Source organism: Lampetra planeri, chromosome 33, assembly GCF_965212315.1.
Source record: "Lampetra planeri chromosome 33, kcLamPlan1.2.h2, whole genome shotgun sequence".
Lineage (NCBI taxonomy): Eukaryota > Metazoa > Chordata > Hyperoartia > Petromyzontiformes > Petromyzontidae > Lampetra > Lampetra planeri.
In genome coordinates, this window is record NC_136139.1 from 871,512 (window position 1) to 894,763 (window position 23,252).

The 23,252-nt window shown below is 49.0% G+C and overlaps 1 protein-coding gene across 1 annotated transcript in view; it reads right to left on the reverse strand.

Moving 5' to 3' along the window:
- Positions 1–1,843: 1,843 nt before the first annotated feature.
- Positions 1,844–23,252, reverse strand: part of LOC144729825 (uncharacterized) — a 119,465-nt gene continuing 98,056 nt past the window's right edge. Inside the window, exons 29-34 of the mRNA XM_078610340.1 lie at positions 17,311–17,570; positions 14,401–14,583; positions 9,447–9,827; positions 7,737–7,942; positions 5,148–5,449; positions 1,844–3,298 (exon numbers count right to left, since the gene is read on the reverse strand). Coding sequence (XP_078466466.1) covers positions 5,157–5,449; positions 7,737–7,942; positions 9,447–9,827; positions 14,401–14,583; positions 17,311–17,570 — 1,323 coding nt within the window. The 3' untranslated portion in view covers positions 1,844–3,298; positions 5,148–5,156. The remainder of the gene's footprint in view (positions 3,299–5,147; positions 5,450–7,736; positions 7,943–9,446; positions 9,828–14,400; positions 14,584–17,310; positions 17,571–23,252) is intronic.

A 23,252-nucleotide genomic window follows, 5' to 3' on the forward strand; every position in this document is an offset into this window, starting at 1 on the left:
TCTCAAGACGCCGCTGCACGCGCCCTGCGCCGCGGGGACTCGCCTCTTGCTTTCGTGCCAAGGGAAGACCGCGAGGCAGCCTCGGACACCACCGGTCGATGTTCTCCACGGCGAGGAATCGAACCCAGGCACCGCTTCGTAGCGTGGTGGGGTAAACCACCGCGCCACGGAGTTCTCGTTGCACGCAATTATTGCCGTTGAGAACACCTCAAAGCGCCAGTCGAGATGCTACACGCGCTCTAATTTGAAAACGACGACGAACAACGGTGGCATTCTAAACGTGCGTGACATATAAGCGCCGTGTGTTTGCTGTTCCCGTGGCTTTGTTACTAAGCCCGAGGCAATTAGATCCTTCTGCTCAATAATGAATCACAGCGTGAATGCATAAATGTGGCAGTCGGACACCACGTCTCCATCAATCAGAAACACCACAGAAAGTCGATGGGCACATGCCTTGTTGATGATGGGTATGGTGGGCTCCCAATTACAGTCCTGATCGATCAGGAGCGGCAGCAGCAGCAGGCGACTATACACGCCTCAACATGACGAAGCTCTGCACGGAACGTGTTGCCAGAAATTGCAAACGAGAGTGGCTGCCAACTCTCCCCGAATTACTCTTCAATCCTCGAACTCCCGGGCAGACCAAGCCTCCCGCGGCCACCCCGCGGCGAGTCGCCTCGGTCCCCTGCGACACGGACGAATCTCTCCGCTCGTTTTCTCCCCCTCGCCGAGTCCACGTCGCCAATTATCTCGGCTCACTTCTGCGAGGTTTCGATTCGCTCAGCACGATGCGCGCGTGTGCACGGTGCCGATCAACAGTCGGAGCCGGCTGCTGTTACCCATCGTGCCCCTCTCCGGCGGGATGTTTTTGTTTCATCTTCCCAGTCGAGCGACCGCGCCCGGCGAAGCAAGAAGCCGAGTGACTCATGCCAATTAACCAATCGATCTTCATCCATCTCGCAACTTCACATCGGCTAATGATTCTGGGGGACGTGGACATTCATCACTGAGCTGGCAAGCCGTGGGACGCCGTCCCGTGAGACGTGTCGCTCGGCGCCGGAGACAGAGAGAGCGCCAGTCGGTACACACTGTGACGATGTCCTGCACAGCCGAGATGACACGGAGGGCCTCTGTCCCCGTGTGCGTCAGCTGCTTCAGTTTCATTTATGAGGCATAACCCCGAGTCGTCGCGTCTGCTCGTGATGTGCCTCCAAGTGGGAGTCGTCTCTGCGTTTGATGCGCATGCGTGCGACGAGCCTTCGACATTTGACGTGACCTCGAGGTGCACCTAGCCTGGCACGAGCGACGTGGCCACGTCACCGCCACGCAGTGGCGAATGGCGGTCGCTGTTTGTTGTACGTCTTGGGCGCATCAACAATCGCGGGACTCACCGCGCTGCAAGGGTTCACACGTGACTCGGTAGTTAATCATCTACTACAGGCGCGGCGGTCTCTCGCCACAAGGAGGTGACAGACAGACGACCTTGTAATTGATTTGGTGAACACCCTCAATCAATCTTCCCTCAGGACACGAGCAAAGCCCGTCGCTTGTTGCTTTATCAGTGACGGCCATTGCCCTAATGATGGGTATATATTTGTGCTTTCACTCCGGCGGGAAATCGTCCCAAGAGCTATTATTGTTATTTATTATTTTCGGATTGGACAATGCTCACCCTTTAAAGGACAAATGTGTTTTTTTTATCTCAGGATATCGATTTGTAACGAGTCAAACCGATTCTCGTGTAGATGGGTTCTGTACGCGGAAGCGACGGCAAAGCAGTTGGGCCCTTCGTGTTTTAGTGACTCGTTTGTAAAAATGTACAATTAAAACACGTATCATGCTGTTTGCAGAAATGGTGATGAATGTTTAATGTTAAACTTTAAAATACACATTAAACCGTTTAAAAATGCAATGTTCAAAATTTAAAACACTTATTACAAAGGGTCCCTTCGGTTATGCATACATGCTTCAATCATAGTATATACATATAAAAAACTAACTTTAACAAATATAAGAATAGAAGCTCACTCCAGTGGTGACGGTAATATGATTGAACAGAAATATCCAGACACCTTTTGAATAATTGCAGAGGTAGCATTATGAGGGTTACTTTTAAAACAATCTCTACATATCACAGTACGATATTTGGTAAATATTGAGAGTGTGTTTGTGTGCCAGTGGCCATACTCAATGGTTCAAATCTCAAACGTCATTCACCCATCACTCCTCCGGGGTTGTTAAAATGCATGCCGCCTTGTGCTATACAAAGACAAGGCTACAGACCCAGGGAACAGCAAAGGTGAGCATGGAAACACTGTGTATTTCAATTAGATTTAGTCAGATATTGATTATTGATTTTAACGGAGAGAAACTAGGTTATTTACGTTTAAGGTTGAGGAAAGTCAATTTGAAGTTCATAATATAATACTTTAAAAACTGTTATTTCACCTCAGCATTTACATCAAAACAAGTTTATCTGGATTGTATAAACACAGACAACATTTTAGTTAAGCAATGAGTAAAAAAATCACTTTGACATCTGCACGATATTTTTGCTGATATAAATGCTATATATTTCCCTATGCACATGCACCCAATGCGGCAGGGTGTGTCTGAAGCTCGTAACCAATCTGCGACTAAAACAATTTCTGCTGCTGAGTCGACGGGTTAGAGAGATGAACCTGTTTATGAAACAACAACCTTGAGGAAGACGAATTATTAGTTTGTTGTATAATATAGCGCAGAATTCGGAGCATTGCACTGCCACTACTAGAGTTCCTGGGCTCAAACCCAGGCAGTGGCCTGTGCTCCAACTGGGTTCTCAAGCTACGGGAGTTAATGGTTTCCGCTCACTAATCACTGCACAAAGCAAAAACCCTTCGCATAAAAATGTGGTTCTGTGGTGGCTAAATTACAATATCGCTTTGACTGCCATGTCACCAACATTACTGTCATATGCAGCAGAGCGCGTGTCAACGAGTTCCCTTTGCTGTGTGGACCACAGGTCACTTGCTCTGTGAGATCCACTTATGTGGAGGCTTAAGTCCCCATGACAACACTGCAGGAATAAAACTGGGCGAAAATGGCAACGTTATATATATATTATAAAACACAGACACACAGACATACCGGTGAAGTGGTACGTTAGTCTGAGTAGTGCATCGTTCAGGATACCGGCATGAATTTAAAACTACGCCGACAAGGACGTCAGACAGCGAGTGATCACCCCTTGGCAACGGGGGCAGCAGAACGTAATCAGCCAACAGTTGTGATCGCAACTGCTCATTCATCTGCAAACCTGTGAACACAAACAATAATAACAGACATACCTTTAAACAAATTGTACATCCTGTGCACCTAAAAATAAGCAAAGGGAGAAGATGTCAGTGAGTGAATGTGTTAATAATAAACAAATTAACACGTGTGGCTAAATTGGGACCACTTTATTCAGGGAACATATTACACGATGTCCAAGTCAATAAAACATGTTTGATTAATTGGCTTAAATATAAAATAAATGGCCGAAATATACAACATTATAAGCCTTCCTAGTATAGGCCCAGGTTTAAAACATTCTTCACCCCAGTTAATCTCTGATGTTTGAAAAGTATTAATATCAAAATTAAATCAGGTAGCTGTCTCGTAATCCACAAAAGATGCTCAAACAGAACGTTTCAACCTCCGATTCCAACCCCGGTCACCGGTGTCATAGTCCAGCATGCTAACCACTGTGCCACTGCTCCCCCTTGCAAATGGGTAAAAGCGCAATCCTGCAATAGCTCGCTCACACCACTGCTGTCAGAAGGGCCTCCGCTAAAGGGTGCTCTGGAGGCTGTTTGGTCTACTCGTCCACGCTGTTCAGACGTGTTTGGAAGAGGTAAGCGTGCCCACGCCTGTACCCCCCCGCACACGACTTACCGATCAACTAACTGTGTGCCGATGGGTGGATAGAGGCGGCGGTGCGTTTTATGAAACTTGCGCAAATATTGTAACTGCCGCGCCAGGAGATGGAATCGAACCGGCGCCCTCTGGGGAGTGCGGTGTGGCAACCATCACACACTAGGGCAGCTCGCCGCTTTAAAGGGGTACGAGGGGTGACGTTTGAACGTGGGTCACGGCATCTCTCTGGCGCTCCTTGCACAGCGGTACGGGTTGTGCTAACGTGATCTGCAGAACACCGCGTTTCATAAAGAAGAGACACAATTAGCACCACCATGTGTGCTGGAACAAAAACATATATTTTACTCCTCAGTATCTCGTGTGTTATCATTGCAAAGTACGTAACTTTGTGTTTCAGTCCTTTATTTGCTACCGCTGGGTAGATTTTCTCGGACCGACGATTCGTCACTAAGAAGATAATATTTCCGAGGCCGTACAAATGATTTGTACAATTTCTTGTTTTTCACTTGATCGCTGCCATTTTGTTTCACGACAAAAATCAATCACCCAACTTTGTGCGTTGTTTGTGACTCCAGGCCGACACGACACGATGAGTTCCCTTACCGCTTCCGACAACATTACACATCGCCGGGGCAACTCTCACCCACGCTGCCATCAAATCTTCCCTGGCCTCTTGTAGCAAGCGATCGGTTTTGTCACCGCACGCGGTTATAAATAAAGACGTAGGTTTATTCATTATTGTTTTTAAAACACTTGCAGCTTTGAGTGTGGGAAGAAGTCCATGCCAATCCACCACTGCATGAAGGCCACCCTTCACCACGTCAATCGTGGAGATTTGTTTGACCATACTTCACCACGCTGGTCAGCGCGTCAGCGAGGGGGTAAGCATACGAGCGGTTCGGACGTCGCTCGCCGCCGATGTTGGCCATGGCGGGGAATCAAACTCACGTCGCCGGGCTCACCACGGTACAGCGCCCTCGCCACAGTACAGAGCGCTCACCAGGGTACAGCGCGCTCACCAGGGTACAGCGCGCTCACCAGGGTACAGCGTGCTCGCCACTGCAGCACTGCGCCCCAGATTTCAGGTAGTGAATCACAACACGTGGCCTAGCTGGAGTTGCACAGAAGGGTAATACGGTCGAGTATCTAGTCTTCGGCCCCACGATCACCAGCGATGATCTCTGATCCCCAGCGGCATGCACGACACGTACGATGGGACTTCCGCTAGCGTGCGACGCGTTACTCACCTGCCACGGTCACGTTGCCTTGCTGCTGCTGAGGGCCGAAAATGGAGCCAGCAGCTCCTGGTTCAGCCACTCCGCTTGACGGCGTAGCTCGCTCACGGACAAGACGCCTGGACCACGTGCGGCGCTGTCCCAGGGCAGCTCGCGGTCCTCCGGCTCCGCGGGGAGAAGCGTGGGGCACGGCCCGGTCTCCTCGAGGGCCTCCCCGGCGCGGGCCAGCAGCAGCAGGTCGAGACGCAGGATGTGGAGCGCCGTGTAGGGCCGGTTCTGTTGCACCGCGGCGAACACCTCGGCCGGGCCACCGCCTACGACAGGGGGCGGCAATCAAAGTAACAAGAAGAGCCAATTTATCCAAATTCGGTTAAACATAAAACCCTCCATATTACAAGAGCCGCAATGCATGTGAATATGAGACGGTCCTTCATAAATAACGTCAAGAAGCAGTCCTTAAAGAGCCGCAAGTTGCTGACCACTCGCTTAGAATAACAAAGGTAAAGGCTGCCCGCGTAGTCTTAACAGACTTTCGGGACAAGTGCTGTTAGCGAACACCGATGAAGGCAGGCAGGGGACACGAGGAGATGGGTGGCTGCCTTTTGTTTACACGCCGTACCAGGTACTCGGTTTAAAGGCTGAGTCAAACTAGGGGAGGCCTAGGACCGGTTCAAATGTTGACCACTGCTATGTTGGGTTCATAGCGCAGTGCACTAACCACAATAATAAGCACAGCGTACCCCTACACTGCAAATATTCTTTCTCTCAAAGCTATACACACTTATTTTAACAAGCACATTCATTCATTCTAATTATATTGACCCATGTATGTAATAGAACATTTGTCTCAAGACTTGTTTTAGGATGTTCTTGCCATGTGTGGCCATTTCCTTTCATGAATATTGTTGTTCAATGTGGCAGGCAATTTTCTCTAATCTTAATTATGGTGATTATTTTGAAATGTGTGTATTAAAATGTGCGTACTATGTACATTTAAACTAACATAATGGGGTGGGGGGGGGGGGAAATATGACCATTTAACACTGGACATGACATTGCATTAGTCACCCCTGTAAGTGCCCGACCACCAAGGGAAGCCGAGCGGTTGCGGCGAGAGACGCGGCCACAACATCGCACACCGTCCACCGCTGTGGGAGATTTGAAGGCAATTAAAAATTTGGGAACCCAAATCTACACACACACACACTGGTCTACTCTTGCAACGCAGAAGTGCGAAGGGGAGACTGCTTTGGCAAGGTGTGGTGGTGGTGGTGGTGTCAACAGCTGTGGCCATGATGACGTCTTGCTCTTGCAGGTTACTCAATCTAGATTGAAAACTCGTTTCTTTAGAACTTGTTGTTGTTGTTGTGTTTAGTTTGTTGTTCTTCCCCGCACCTCCAATTAGCGCCGTTGGCTACGTACGGTGTGAAAGAAATTCAACATACATACATAAAATGAGGTCTTTGTTGTGCAGATGGCTCACTTTGGTAATCACACAAAATGAATTAGGTGGCTGAAGACAGTATCATCCCCTGACTAGCAAGCCGACTTGGCGACCAAGTGTTAGCCTCTACTCCTGCTGACTTATCAACGAGGGAAGATGTGGAACATTGACAAAGGTCGCTTCATACGTGAGGCCATGATGGCACGAAGCAATTCAATGTGCTGATACCATCTCTATTCTCTGTTGGCTCTCATGAGCCGCTGAGGGGTCAGACATTTATAACAAACTGGGAGAGAGTTATTGGCAAGAGTAAGGAAATGTCCTACTCATGAATAATATGGCCAACGATCACATTCGTCATGGGTTTAATGTAATGTAATAAGTTCACAGTGTTGTTTACTTGTGAAAAGGTCCACTTAACTGTAAAGAATCTGCACTCGTAAAATGTGTGTTCTGGCCGATGGGCCGATGGCATACATCACGATCACATGTCATATTAGCGCGGAATGACCGAGAGGCAGGCTCTTGCCAAAAAATTCAATAATGGAACCATGATGCTGAAGGGGTGTTTGTCTGCGCAGCTCGGAAAGTCGACGGTTTAACGTTTCAGTCCAGGGTATGCTTGCCTGTCACACGTGACGGGTCTTCCTTGGGCGTCCACATTCCCGAGCGCGAGCAAAATTACTCAAGAGATAATTCTTCGGATCATCTGAAGCGTATTGCGTCTTCCCAAGCCAGGCCCACTGTTCACAATGACGCTGAATAAAAGAAAAACTTTCACCGCGAGAGAAATGCTCTCCTGCTAATTAACATGTTGGTTATACTGTTCAAGATGTCAAGCAAAGTCATTGGGCTTACAAAGCTCGCTAGAAGGGACGATGGGAGATGATCAACAGTAACGACGGAACGTGTTCGGGATAACGTTCACTCAGGAGATGGAGCTTTGAAATCCGCTCGTGTGCCGGCGCTAGTTGGATTATTATGCCGCAGGATCTCGAAGGATGGTGACGGCTTGAGGGGGGCCTTCATCCAGGAGTGGATTGATCATGGCCGGTGATGATCAGTGGCAAAAAAAAAAACCCCATGAAACTAAAAAGGCGCCGTTCGACTCCCCTCACAAAGGGTGGGGGGTTACAAAATCTCCTGGAGACACTCACACTGGCTGTGGAACTGGCGGCAGTGCTGCAGAAGACTCCCGGTGGAGGCGATTCCACTGAGCAGCCAGGCGCCAAGCAGGCTGCGGCCCTCGGGGTGGGCGGCCCAGGAGACCACGGCCTGCTCCAGCAAGGGGGCGGCCAGGCGAGCGAGCGCCAGCGGCTCTCCGTAAGCGCTCCCCTCCTCCTGCTCAAACAGGTTCAGGGGCCTGCACGCCGCGTGGGAGGAGAGAAGCATTACAAGTCTAAACTATAAACTATTTAAACTAAACTATTTTTTTTATTTACCGGGTAAGGCCCACTGAGCTATACCGCTGTTTTTCAGAAGCCACCTGGCCACAAATGATAGGTCAACGAAGTGGCTTATCATGTGGAAATGTATGGTAACCAAATAGTCTAAACGAGTGTGTCTAAATGTGGAGGTAAAAACCGGAGTAACCGCAGAACAATCCATGCAGCTATGGGAAGAACATACAAACTCGAATTACACAGGTGTCGGGATCTAACCCACGACCTCCTGTATACCAGGCGAGGTATTTAATACCTTGCCACTGTGGTTCATGGTTTCTCACATGCGCACACTTATAGATCCGTAACATTTAACCCAAAGTAAAAAAAGGAAAGGTAAAGGTACAGCCCCCGCAACAGCTCGCGTCACGCGAGTAGTTACAACCAGCGTCGTCGGGCAAGCCACAGAAATGTAAACGTGAACATCCGGGCTTGGGCGTTAAGCATGTTTTCCCGCTCAGTGTTCAGTGTTGTATTCCTTCACCGGATGATATCCTGTAAGCACGTGCCATTCTTCCATTTTAGTCACATTTTTTATTCTGTCAACTTTCTGTTTTCATAATTGTTATCATAATCAAAAGCACCTTACAAAGCACCTGTGTCCAGAGAACGTAAATATGCATTCCAATTGTAAAACTTAGGTGAAGCATTGGTACTGTGAACGTGACTTTAATTCATCGTTAACTGTTATTGATTCTCTGGGCAGCTCAAGGGTGCACACTTTGATCCATAAAGGGAGCCGCACGTAGTCCGCATGCTGGCGCTTTGATGTCGGAAACCTCAAACAGCGTCCCAGCTGCTGACCTTCGGGTACAAGCAGACCGAGATCCGGGACATTATTCATAAGATATCTACAGGGGTAACTACATTATAAAGTCCAATGCAATATTCCATTAATTACTTTAACATTAAATATTGATTGCGTGGGGCAACGCTTCATTGACGAGCAAACTGCGCCATGAACCCAGCAACGAAGGTTAAATGTCAGATCAGAGTTCACATCAGTGGGGAGCGATATCTAAACCCGTCCTGGGCCTACCCCACTTCACCGTCCTTTGCAACTCCACCTTCGCCATGTCCTGTGATTGACTACCTGCAACCTGGGGAGCAGTGCTGCGGTGGTTAGCGCGCTGTACCCCGAACTCGGCGACGCGAGTTTGATTCCCAGCCGTGACAAAGGTCGGCGGCGAGTGACGTCTGAACCGGACCGAGGCCGCCCCCTTGCCAACGCGCACTGACCAGCGTGGTGAAGAACGGTCAAACAATCCCCAAGATCCACTCTGTGGATTGACAAAGGGCTGCACACATACACAGAAACTAATTCAACTTGTGCACAGCTCACGCCGCCAATTTAACCGCACAGCGCGGCGGAAACGAGAACGCACCCACTCCGGCGGCGCGGCGCTAAGCGTTCGCGCGACTCACTTCGCCGAAACCGCCGCGTGGACGTGCAAGGCGGTGCCAACGTCGGGCAGCGCCAGGAAGCCGTGGAGGGCGACCAGCGCCTCCCAGCACCGGCGGCGGGCCAGACGGCCGAGGAAAGCCGCGGCGAAGCGCGTCGCCACGCCGCCGTGCACCGGCTCGGAGGGCGGCGCGCCCAGGGGCCCCGTCGCGGCGGCGGCGGCGCCGTCCTCCCGCTCCTCCTGCTCCCCCTCCCGCCGCTCCTGCTGCGGCAGCGGCGACGGCGTCGCCTCCTCCTCCCCCCCCTCCAGCTCGAGCTCCGAGAAGCAGGAGGCAAAGCAGGCCGCGTCCAGCCGAGCGGCCTCCTCCTCGTCGCACAGCAGAAGGACGGCGGCCCGCGCAAGCCTGGCACGCACGAGAGCACGCGATCGTTCCGTACACGGCTAGTGACTGGAAGATTGTTGTTATTTGAATTCATGTATTAAAAAAGCTACTGCTACTTTTAATGTTAATTATGCCAAGGAACAGAACTGGCAAGTCCCTGGTGTCAACAGTAGAGGGCAGTGCAGCAGCGCATCATGAACTCAAATCAGCAAGTGATGGATAAGATTTACAGCAAAATTCAACCACAGGGATTGTCCATCAATCTTGTAGATGAAGCCCAAAGCACGGACAGCCATCCAAACACTCATGCAACGAGAACGCACAGGGAACTGTATGATCAGAACGTATAATTGGGTGTCCTTCATAAATATGGATGCGTGCGCGTTACGAGTCTCGAGATGTACCGACTGAGTCAGCCCGGCGGCGGGGGAGGAAACGCGCCGCAGCAGAGGGAACGGACTGCTGCAGAGATGGAGCCATGAAATCGGCTCCTGCGCAGGTGCTGGGGGCATTGTTACATTGCAGGACGGTGAGAGGTGGTGACGACCCGGAAAGGCCTTCATCCAGCAGTTCAGGGATCACGGCCGATGATATGCGTTGACTTTGTGACAATGAGGAGCGTGAAGAATTGTGTACATCTCACGGCATATTCATGGAGGGGTTTGGTTCGTCGCACCTGAATTGTCAGAATCAGAATCTTTATTGAGACTCGTGGAGGGGGAATCCGATGGGCTATGAATCTGTTTCGCTGATGTCCAGCAGGGGCGGCGAATTGTAATGATCGCAAGCAGCCCATGGGTTCACACGTTAGAAGCTGAATGTCTTTTGCCATTTAAAACATTAAAACATTCTACTATGCTAAGCTCCCACTGTCAGATTGCCGAATGGCATAAACTTAAGCAAATTTACGATCCAAGAGTGCTGATTTTGCCTTGCGCCACTTAGAGACAGCTGCCACTGGAGGCTCCCCTTGGTCAAACCGCAGCAGGGCATGGAATGGTTAAGGTGAAACGTGATGCAAGGCACTTTCAGTTGTTAAGCAGGCACCATTATACATGTACATGTAGAACACCTCTTCAGTCCTCCGAACAAAGGAGGAAGTGGGTCTCCTGATGTTTAGCTATGAGAGTGAGTCGACAGATCTCATGAGCCAGATGGAAGACCAACACCCTGGGCTAGGGATTCTTGGTGGCGGGGACTGGGTCATCAGCGTCACTGAAGCTTCCGCGGGAGTCGTAGTTCAGCCGGCACACATTTCTCCAATGAATCGAATAGAGGGTGGCGAGGGCAGAAGCCCCTGCCGCTTCAGACAAGCGTTCGCATTCTGCACTGTAGGGCATCATCAGTTAGCCGAGATCAATCGTGGGATCCGAACGGCTGCCTAGTTCCACTGCGGAAACGTGGTGGGCGCAAAATATTTGACAAGTGCTTGTGCACACGTGCACGCACGCACGCAGAGTCTGAAGTACATTGATAAACATGTGGAATTTCTCCATGATGGGGTAATGCTCTCTGACAAGTCCTTCCCCACAACACGTCGCTGGCTTCTTAAGAGTCGGGCTCTGCAGGTGGGGCGATTCACAGGGGACGCGGAGTGCGGGACACACGTGAAACAATGCAGAACACCTCCACGTGACAGCTCGAGTACAAGCCTCCCAGCTGGATTGTGAGTGAGCACGAACGAGCAGCGTGCCTGCTCACGACTAAAACAGCCTCCTCGGCGTATGTCCGGTGGTTGTGGTAGTCGAGTTTTGAGAAGGGGGGGGCAGGGGAAGGAATCTACATCGCTACGTTATGCAAGCCAAAGAGGAACGGGTGTCTCGTAAATTTGGCGGCGAGGGCATGAAAAATCAACTATGGAGGTAAATATGTTCACAAAATAAGTCTGAAAATACAACTCGCGATAGATTTTTTTTTTCTGTCTTTCACGTGTGCGGAAAGTGCTGCGATGTTTGAGTTGAAATGAAGTGGAACGATTTTTTTAAGCTCACTCAATTTCACAGCCCTATTTAATTTGGTGCGTTTCAAGCGTTGTTATTTGAGTCAAGTTTAAGGTAAGGATTAATTACTCAACGATGATAGTGATACAGCACTCGGTCAATCCACTGCTGGTACAAGGCCTCATGGGGGTTATTTAAGCATACTTCACCGTGCCGGTTAGTGCAGCCTGGTGAAGTTTGGCAGAGCCAGGAATGGCTCAGATATCGCTCGCCACTCAGGTCGCCAGGTTCATCGCTACGACAACAAATTCCCTTTCGAACGTATTGATAAAAACTCGAGTATATTTGTACAGAACTCAACTTCTTCCGTATGAATTGCATCATCGCCGACGCAAACAAAACAGATGCATTACCTCCAATTAGCACGGTTGGCTACGTACGGTGCAAAAGAAGTTGAACGCACATACATACATGTAACCTACGACTGCCGGTTTAATATTAGGCTCAGTAGTCGACGTTAAAACGAGTCGGAGACATGCAAACGTATGGAGAAGAATTTCCACGTAACTTGCTAACTAACATTGCATGGCTGCCAGCATTCGTCAGTCACAGCCACCACTCTTGATTTCGCCCTCTGCACACCGGTCCCAATCGTCGAGTCCACGAGAACGAACGGAACGGATGGGGATTGTTGGAGGATTATTCACGGTGGAAGGGGGGGGGCGAATTGGAAATAGAATCCATTTTGAAAATGGTGGCGGCGCGGCCGCCCTGGTTGACGCCGCAGTGGCCGGTGTCCACCTCCGGGGTTTTCGCTCCGAATTTAGAAACGTGCGTTTAGATCATTTGGATTATTTGGCTGCTATACATTTCCACATGATAAGCCACTTCTCATTGAGCTGTCATTTGTGGCTAGGTAGCTTCTGAAAAATACGCTAATAGCTCAGTGGGCTTTACCTGGTAACATAGAAAAATAGTTTAGTTTAACTTTTTGTGTGGTTTGCTCACCCTTCATATACTTTGCATTCCTCTGTCGTGTTTTTGTTTGTTGTAACTTTCTGACCCGTCCCTACTAGACATGTGTGAAGAAGAGCTTAGTAGCTCATCGGATTCCTCCTACAATATAAATAAAGATTCTGATTCTTACTGCGCTCCGTCTGCTCTGCTGTGGACGGTGAAGACCTCGTGATGTCATTCTAAAAAAGAGTTTGCCACGACGCTGCCATTTCAGTGCCGGTGTCATGGTCACATTTGAAATTTGACTTTTAAATGACTGAATTTGGAAGACGAAAAAAAAAACCACAGCAACACCCCAGGGCTCTCCTGAGAAAGTTCCCCGATAAACAAACGTTCCATAACGCATACTTTGGAAGTACAGCTCTACCCCGAGCATGTCACCTGATAAGCTCTAGCTTGTAAGATTTGGTATGTACATTTTTGTAAAAGAGCAATTAAACTAATTAAAACTGCACATGTGAGAGAGAAGTTAAAATGCACGCACATCTTAGCTCACGCCCAAAGCGACACGGGACACGAAGTGTCGCAGTCCTCAAAGCAACATGGAGACGTACAGAGGAGTGCAGATTGAATTAACAACTTCACAGCAATTCCCACGACGAAGAGCAGGCGCATCGTGCAGGTAAAGGTGAACAGGAGATTCGAGTGAAGGTTGCTCCCAGAGTAAACACTGCAATTACACGTGTCAAGCGGCATTCACACACACACACGCACGCGCACTCTCATCACGCGTGTCCCTCCAAGCGCACCGCCACCCTCAGTCTAATTCTAGCTCCCAATGGAACAAATGAAAAGGTAAAGTTGCAAGCCGTGCACATTTCCTGCTCATGCCACTGCTGGCTGAAGGCTTTCCGCGAGAGGGAACCCCTCCAAATGGTGTTTGGTCTACTCTTCCACACTGGCTCGACTTCTTGGCAGTGCCCACACTCGACTCCACCACACGTGAACATCAGCGACCTCTGGACTGTGAAGTCCAGGCTGTTGATCATTTCCACCACAGAAATTTAACAAAACAATCAAAATAATCACCTTTGTCATAAACACTGCATCATTATGTAAAATGACAGTGATTCACATATCTTATCTTACAAATAGATTGAGTCCCAAATAAGTTTTTTTTTAATGTATAACATAAACAAATAGAACCAATTATCCGGTGAGCCTCAAGGGATGAAACACGAAATGCAAATTGAACAACAATACAGGTGATCTCCATTTTACGACAATCCACGTTTACGATGTTAATATAAGGCCACCGCGGATCGATTTAAGATGCATTTCTTCCGACACGACTCCGAACACATTTGAACAGAGTCGGTCTGGTTTCCGATGTGACTTGGTGTGGAGCTTTTGTTTAATGGTACCACGGTGGGGAGATGTTAACTCCCTCGCCTGGTATGCAGGAGGTCATAGGTTCGATCCCAACCCTCACGTCTGTATATTTGGAGTCCTCAATGTGTTTCGACTATTTGGCTGCTATCAATTTCCACATTATTATAAGCTACTACTTTGAGCTACCATTTGTGACCAGGTCGCTTCTGAAAAAGAGCCATATAGCTCAGTGGGCCTTACCTGGTAAAATAAAAATAGTTTAGTTTATAAATAGTTTTTAGTTTCGGTTTTGTGCAGTGGGTTACCTGACTGCTATGGGGAGTGCCCTCCCCCGCACGCGCAGGCTGAACGTGACGGCCACCCGCCCCGCCAGACGCAAGCTGCTCGCCGCTGCCAAGCGCAGAACGTCCGGAGAAGAGTCGGAGGCGTTGTTCTCCAGCGTCAGACTCCAGCGCTCGATCAGCGGGAGGGTACGCTCGTCCGCAGCCCTGTTCACGGCGCGATGTGCAAACCACCCAAAGAAAAAAACACACAAACCACTGATACAGCTATCATGCTGTGATGGTTCCACCTGAAGACGGAGGCTTGTGTTGTCTCCGAAACGTCGTGATTTTTATTTTTATTTTACTTTTATTAATTTTAATATTTACCTACGTGACTTTACCGAAAAAACCTAAGAATATGAATCCTTGCAGTCACGAAAGCTTCAAATCTAGAAACACAAACCAATATTGGAATAGAAAAATATTGCCGGGTTCTCCATATTATCAGCTGCTCTGGATTGGCAGATGCACCCCAAAACTCTTGCCCAGTGTCGATGAAGTTATACAAATCTGGTCGCACCAATATCAACACGCGCCATTCGCCACTAAGTGACGGTGACGTCACCACGGCGCCTGTGCCAGGCGAGGTGCACTTTGAGGCCACGTGAAGTGTCGAAGGCTCGCTGACGGGAGGTCACGGGACAGACCCAGGTGCCATGGGTTGGCTGACCAGTAGATGCACCAGCTACACACACAAACACACACATTCCTGTACTGACAACTTTTGCTTCAAGATCGAGAGAGAAAAGGTTGCGTATTATAATCTGAGAATGCTCGCTATCTCCGAGTGGTTGCGCCACACGGCTCTCCGCTGTCTCTCAGGTCGTGCCGCGCGAGCCTTGGCGCGATGTCCGACGTTTGACATGGAGGGAAACGTCGGACGTCAACGTCCAACAACCCCAAGAACACTTCGGAGAGGAAAAATATCCTCGATGCTCATTTATCAGGTTTTACTCTGTAAGCCACAAGTTGCTGAAAAGAAATGAGTTCGCGCAAGGTTTTCTTGCGCGATCAAAATTAGGTTTTGGGTCGGAAGAATTCGACCCACAGAGCGATCAAAACTGGAGCTTTTTCATTCGTTAAACACCGCAAAGGGGTCTGTAAGAGCGAGACATTGTTGGCAACTGTTGAGAATTATTGAATGATAGCTCCATGCAATACCTCCAAATGTAAACTGTTATTCAACCAAAAGTATTGGTCCAGTCTTATTAGTATATCCATCAATTTCGCATCGCAAAAAAACATAGCATTAAAGATTTTTAAGGCAGCTAATGGCGCTATTAAGTCCGCCGCAGAAACCTCACACTCGGGCGTTGTTTGCTTTGTTTCAGGTGGCGCTGGCGGCGCGAGCGTCGCGCAAGCGGCAGCTGGGCCCCCGCAGTAGCGCACATGTGGCGAGCGCGGAGCCCGGCGCGCAGAGATGAGCTCACGTTACTCCTTGTGAAAACGGCTGCCAGGTGAAATTAATCCAACGGAAACGCGTGCAACACGGCATTTTGTAGTGAGGTGGGGGGGGGGGGGCCCGGGGAGGGAAATAAATTAATATATAAACCGAATTAATGCAGCCACATCAATGTACAATGTAAGAAAATAAATAAGTGAATAATTTTAGCGGAGCCCAGCAGAACGGCCACAACGCCATTCTGAGCACGCGCGTTCATTAATGAGTTAATTAGCCAGCCTGTTCCTGCACTGCTTCAAATTTCACTCTGTGGACACTCTGGAAAAATCAGTCTTCTTGTGCTCTCCTTGTGAGCCCCACATCCAAAGAATGCTCTCTGGGAAACACAGTGCCCTCACTGTGTGTGGCAATATCTGCTGGATTTCAGGCATCAGGAGAACATGCATTTATACGTACCTCTCGATGCATAGTGTGGTCTATATAAAGCCACAAGCAATGTGATGTTAATTTCTACACATGTACGAACACGTGGAACAGGTGAAACCCAAAAAGAGGGAGCGGGGCTGGATACTTTCAACCGTCACCGCACTTTGGCTGCCGCGTGCTTGCTCCCAATTTGAAGATTTTCAGACGCTCCCGTTGTGTGACGGCGATTCGGGAAGGAGAAAGCAAACATGCAACCGGAGAGAAAAGACCAACGCCGAGGGTCGAGAAAAGTTGTCGTGAAGCGGAGAAGAAGTGAGAGGTCACAGCTCGGGCTTCAACAAAGCGAAGGCAACAGACAGTTGGACAGGCAACAGACAATTGGACAGGCAACAGACAATTGGACAGGCAACAGACAATTGGACGGGCAACAGACAATTGGACAGGCAACAGATAACACGATGTAATTGCTAATGCCTAAAAAGTAGAAAAAATGTCTATTATTCCCCACAAACTTTGCTTTTGTGACCAGGACAGTGATATTTTGAAATTTTAATTTGATTCGTATGTTGTTTTTCTCTGACTTTATGTGAACGAAAAGACACAAATTCGTCCGTTTTCTCATTGAAAATAGGTAAATTAAAAAAATATCACTGTCCTGGTCACAAAAGCAACGTGTGTGAGGAATAATATCCATTTTCTGTATTTTTGAGACATACGCAATTAGGAAATAACACTTACTACCCAGGAACAGAAAAAAATGTTGCAGTTTATAATTGGACGGGCAAAAATTGGTAATGAGGGTTTCCTCTTCGATGGTGGTTGTTGTAGGTACAGTGAACCCTTGGTTCCGACGTTCTTCAAGGGACTGACCAAACTGAAGGTTCGATGCAAAAACATTTTTGACGAGAGACCAACTTGCATGTGCTTCTTTATTTGAGACAGCACATTCTGAATCGCCGGACGCTTGGAAGCGAGAGGTTTTGGCGAAGCCGAAGCTGTCGGGGGGGGGGGGGGGTGGAAGGAGACGAATATCGTCGACGCTTGCGACCCGCGCGTGCCGTAACCTGTCGGAGACGAGGCGAGGCAGCAGGCAGGCGGCCATGCGGAGGGCGCGGGCGGCCAGCACCGGGTCGAAGGTCGCCGCACGATCCTCCCCGCGCGCGGCGAGGGCCAGGAGCGAGCGCACGCTCTCCTCGCAGCCCTCCCGCTCGCAATCCGCCACGCCGAGCCCTCCGCGGGAGTCGAGCAGCGCCACGCAGGCCTCCAGGTGCAGGCCCAGGCACCGGCGGTCGCTCTCCTCGTACAGGACCCTGTGCAGGTCCTCCTGCGACGATGCCAGCAATCGAGCGGGTGTGTCGCTTTAACCCGCAGCGTGCAACTCGCGCAAACAGAACCATTTCTAGGCACCCCACTAACTTCCAATGCCCCTCTCCCTCTGACTTATCGTCATGGGAGAGCGTGAAAGCGATCGTTCCGTAGCTCCAACAAGAAGGGTCCCACCCAGTAACCAGCGTGAGGCAGGCGATGGAGGAAAAGAAGTGTAGGGAAAACAAGAAGCTCTGTTCTAAAGTCTAGACGATGGACGGGTATTAGAAAACCTTCCTTCGCCCTGTCAGCTCGTTCACATGAATGAGCTGACATTCATGTGAATATAAATCAAAGTGTTTTTCCTTTTTCTTTTGGGAGTGGGTTTATATTGCTGTATGAGAATATAATGAATGAGCCCATTATTGTAATTAGCCTGCAGGGTATGGAATCGCATTGTGTCGGCATTAGCACTTTGCGAGCGAATGTTGGCCAGCTGCTGCAAAGATGTCGCCCTGCCCAGGCACCACGACACGCGCAATGCCATTCACAGCAGGCGCTCGCCGAACGGTGCTTTCCTCAGCAGTCTAGGTTTCAAATAATGCCTGTGTGTGTCCGTGCGTGCAGGTGTGTCCAGGTGTGTCCAGATGTGCGTTCAAGGCGACCCTCCACTTCAGGTGGCCTCGTGAGCCGATGGGGCCTCAGGTGTGGAGCGCACGCCACGCGCAGCGCAGCAGCATCCACCCTCCAGCGCCAACCCCTCCCCGGGGTCCCTCCTGGCAGACCCCCCAAGTGAGCTCCAAGATTATTGGGTGGTGAATGGTGTGGCCGTATCCCCACGGACGTTCACACGCGCACACGCAGCGCGTGAACGTTATGACTGCGCGTGGGCGCGAGCGAGACTGCGTACGTGTGCGCGTGTGGAAATGTGCTGTCAATTGCAAACCACGACGGCGTGTAACCGGTCAACTTGACCGTCAACAAACAAGCACGGGCACTGCTGGTTGGCACGGTGCACGCCTGGCAGCTGTGTGCAACATCATTACGCCACGCAAAGTCACGACGCGTGACGGCGGTCGCCAACTCGCGTGTCAACAACTACAAATAAATAAAACCACTATTGCAATTGCCGATCGTGCCAGTAGAGGTCACAATACCACTTTAAATATTAGCTTTAGAAGCTTGGTGGAATTCATCCTGCAACTAATACACCTTTTAGACATGTGGCTCTCTTTTTACTATTTGAAATGCTGACGATGGCGACTGATAGTGACGACTCTTAAGGTCTTATGCCTAAATTAACTTAAACATGAAGAGGCCAGCCACTTTGAGATTACCTCCTAGGTGCACGCTGACTCAATACAGGCAAACTCTGTGCTGGTTTCGACATAGAGTACCTCATCAGCAGTGTCAGGCTTGCTTGAATCAGTGTTGGTGAACTTCCAGATGTTATATATAGGCACGGATCCCTCTCTTTAAGATATGGGTCCTGCTGATGAGACACTATGTCGAAACTGCTTGAATTCAATCAGCCGTGCGGGAATGACGCACTCCCAGAAGGCTGTTGGAGGGAATACGTTGCGTAAAGTATACTGACGTGGAGACACGGATATATATTCTCCACAATCACGCGAATTATTGCTGTGTTCACTGTCGTGCTTGATAACCTCCCCAAAGATGGCCACACAACAAGCTGAATAATTCACTAAATTGACCGAGCCGCAACACCAAGGCACACCCACCCCAGCAGCTCTGGTGTAGCTCCCACGCAATGCATTACTGTATTATTCCCCGATAACACCTCGAGCATGAGGTAAAAACAGCTTGCGCCAAAACGAAAGTGCTGATAAACTCACCAAATAATTTCTTTCAAAAAATGCTTGGATACATCTAGGAAAAAATGGTAAAAAAAAATCATAATAATAGTGGCTCATTGATAATACTGATTACTCAAAATAGTTTTGATGCTCACTTCTTTACAAAAGTGCCAAATATTATCTACAAAAATGTCATTACTTAGGACTGTACCCTAAGCAGCGTCTCTGCTCTGGCTCGGCCTCACACTCAGGGCTCGGCTCCGGCTTGGGTCGCTCCGCTTCTTCCAAAGACGCACGAGTGGATCAGCCGTGGCCTGGCTCGGCCTCGGCTCATGGGAATCCTGAACGTGGCCCGGTCTGTGCTTAGAGCCGGCTCAAGTCAAGCACGGCTCTGAGCCAGCTCCCTTGAGCCAGAGCCAATCCTGCGCGAGGCTGTGACAAACGGGCCCTAAAATAGCGAGTGGACACGAGCACGGCTTTTAACTTTCATTGGCAAAATGTTCACGGAAATAGAGTACTGCCAATTAGTTGGTGAGTAAAAAATATTTCAACAATGTTCAATGATGAGGTACAAGTGAACTTTCTCCCCAAAACCTCTCACTCCCAACTGGGGCAGCCCCATATCCAGAGGGCGTGAATCGGAGACATTTCCCCAGTTACACAAATGTGTGTACCAGTTGGGGCATTACAGAGGGGTTTCCCTCAGTCAAGGCTGTGAAGTGGTCAACAGCGTATGCTTGAGGGCCACGCGACACTTAATATTACTCCCCAGTTTTTAAACTCATGCCCAAGTTAATGTTAAATGTTCATATGCATGCACAGCCATTCTGTCACTCTACGATCAGATGAGGGTCTGCTACATGTGGGTCATAGAGGCTGTTTAACCATACATCACACCGTTCATGTGGGGAGCATAATTGGGGGCACATACTACAGTACAACAATGAGCCTATCCCAGAGTTCCCCTCTTCACTGAACCCGCACTGACAAGCGTGGTGAAGTATGGTCAGACAGCCCACGTGACCGACAAGGCCTTGATCCAGCAGTGGATTGTTTAAGGGCTGCAAAAGTGGGATGGATCAAGAGCAAGTACGAGTCTCTTTGGACACAGTCGACTCGTACGTGACAAGGCATCATCAGGTCACGAGATTGTAATTTCTCCACATAATGGTCAACGTTGGTCAATGCGCTTCCAGCAAGGTGACGTGAGCACGACGACACCATGACAGTAGAGGCCTGAGGGTACGCGTCACAGCGACCCCCGACCTCACGTCGGGCCCTGCAGCCGTCAAGCCTTCAGCAAAATCTGTTTCAATGCCGCCGTCGCCTCCGCCGCCCGTGAACTGCTTATCCCACTTCCTGCCATCGCGTTCACACGTGCAGCAGGTGTCCGTCCCTGTGCACAAGGTCCACACTCTGCTGTGAAACTCAGCAGCCTCACCTAGGCCCTCTCCGGCTGGAAATCTGATTCAGACCTCCTGCTTCCAACTACCGCAGCGTCGCTGGGCACCTAGACGGGGCGCTACGTACGGTGAAACTGCCGCTGCTGCTGCGGCGTAGCAATTGACTGACATTGTGCTCTCCACACGTCTTTGTCAGTGCAATGGACTATGACAGACTCCTTGTGCATACCTTATAGCAAGACCTGAGGATTTGTAAATTATGCTTGTGTTGAAGGCAGAAGCCCTTTTTAAACTACAGATGAGGCCAAGTCAAAATTATTTTATATACGGCCGAATTACTACTATAATGAGCCAAGAATGTCGTCTGTTTGTGTGTAACGCGCGTGACGTCACTCCACATGCCGCACCCCCACGTCATTAATATTCATGAGCGGGTGGATTTTACACTCACGCAGAAGGTCGAGCGGAAATCATTTTTTTTAGCAAATTCGCTTTAAGTTTGACGTTTATTAATTGAAAGTTAATCTAATAAATCATTCTACGCAGCAACAAAGTGGATTTGGTGTCTTTATTTCTTCAGCACTTGAGACAAAAGGTAAGTCTAATTTATGCTTCTACATTATGGTAAAATAGACATTTCTTGGTGATTTTCCAGATATTGTATCGAATTCCAATTTATTTCAACCCCAGCGACCAAAAGCAGAAGAGAATAACGTATCAGAGAAGTGAATTTGAACAAATTGAAGGTCAGTTATATACAGAGCTACAGGGACATGAAGGGAGGTGTTTTATGACATCGTTTTGTGCCAGATTCACTGCCATTAATACAGTGCTACAGTGAAATGCAGTGAAGTCTTTGATGACATACTTTCGTGCAAGATTCACTGCCATTAAATTTACACAAGATACAATTATACTCTGCTAAAAAAAATCGTAAATATTACAGCTTCCGTCCTAGGACGGGCAAACAAGCTAGTCTGTATATAAGCACGATGTAAAATAACACGATTGGTAAAAGCAACAATCCTTACATGGGGGTGGGAATGCAACTTCTGTTTCAAGAAACTACTCTGGATATAAGCGCACAGGGCCTTGCTGCTCTAAAGGCGAGTGCTTCTATTTGGCTTCTGCCATATTCAGTCCATCTACCTGTGTACAGTACGCGACTAGATATCCAGGATTACACACAAGTTCACAATCAGCAAAGTGCACAAAATAGCCAAGCTCGTTGGTGAACCAACCGTTGCGTTTAAGAGCGCGCGTGGCATGCTTTTTTTGTTGTTGTTAAGTCGACACAGCGTAAAGATAAAGACATTTTAGCGATTTATAAAGTTTATGAAGTGCGGGCATGAGCACACGTGGGGCGTTGGAGGAGTTTGGGGTGGTGGTGGTGGAGCCAGCTCAGTGGAGTGGGGGCCGCCGTGGGCAGGAACTGCCTCGGCTGACCCCGAAGCCGAAGTGAGACGCCCCGCAGGCAAATTCTACCTGACATGCAAATAGGTGCAGCCATCTGGTCCCAGTTACTGACCAGTGGGGCCTGAGAAGGATTTTATACAGTGAACCCTTGACCCCGGTCATTTTAATAACTATTATAACAACCGCCAGCCTCAAATTAAATGCCACTAAGCGTATAGCAATTACTTTAATGCCGTTTGAGATTCCTCGTTTTGTCCCGAAAAAATCTTTTTTTATTATTTCTATTTTCTCTCTCTCTCACAAAATGGCCTGGTTAGCGTTACAATAAATCACAATGCTGGTGGCTTTGATGCGTATTGAAGTGAAACCTTATCCCCAATTTTCAGTTTAAAATCCTAGCCCGAAAACAGATTTCGTGAAGTTGTCACATCATTGCGCACGCCTTTGTACACATCCATGTCGTTTCAACACCCAGCATGTTTCCATTGTTTGCCACAATTACGCACGCTATGATTAAATAACACGAAAAAACCATTTACATTACCCTCTTTATTTCATTACACAAAATGCACTGGTGATTTTATTACGTATAAATAGCGAAGCTATTCAACAACAGCAGCTTGAGTTGTTGCATATTGTGTTGTCTTGCACATTTCATCTTTTGCCAGCTCGTTATTTCATTTTCTGTTTCTCTCCCTACGTCCACAAACTCGCTTTTTCCCTGCATTCCTTGAGGCTTTTAGGCCAAGAGAGACCCGTACCTCAACGGGCTTTAACAATGTCACTAAGAACACAGCTTAACACCAACGGCTCTCATCTTGTACATTCCCATCTACGTCGCCTGTCCCAATTACAACAACAATATCTGCGGAGACATTATTATTATTTACACGATGGCATTGCATCTCAAGCAACGTTACAAAGCCACGTGAGGTATGGAGGGGGGGAGTCAGGGCGGGGGAGGTGAGCGCACAACACTGCGGCACAGCAACTGGGCCCCAGCGCCAGCTATGAGCCCCGCATACGGTTGGGCAGCAGCCTTAGAGTCATCCACGTGGGGTTGGA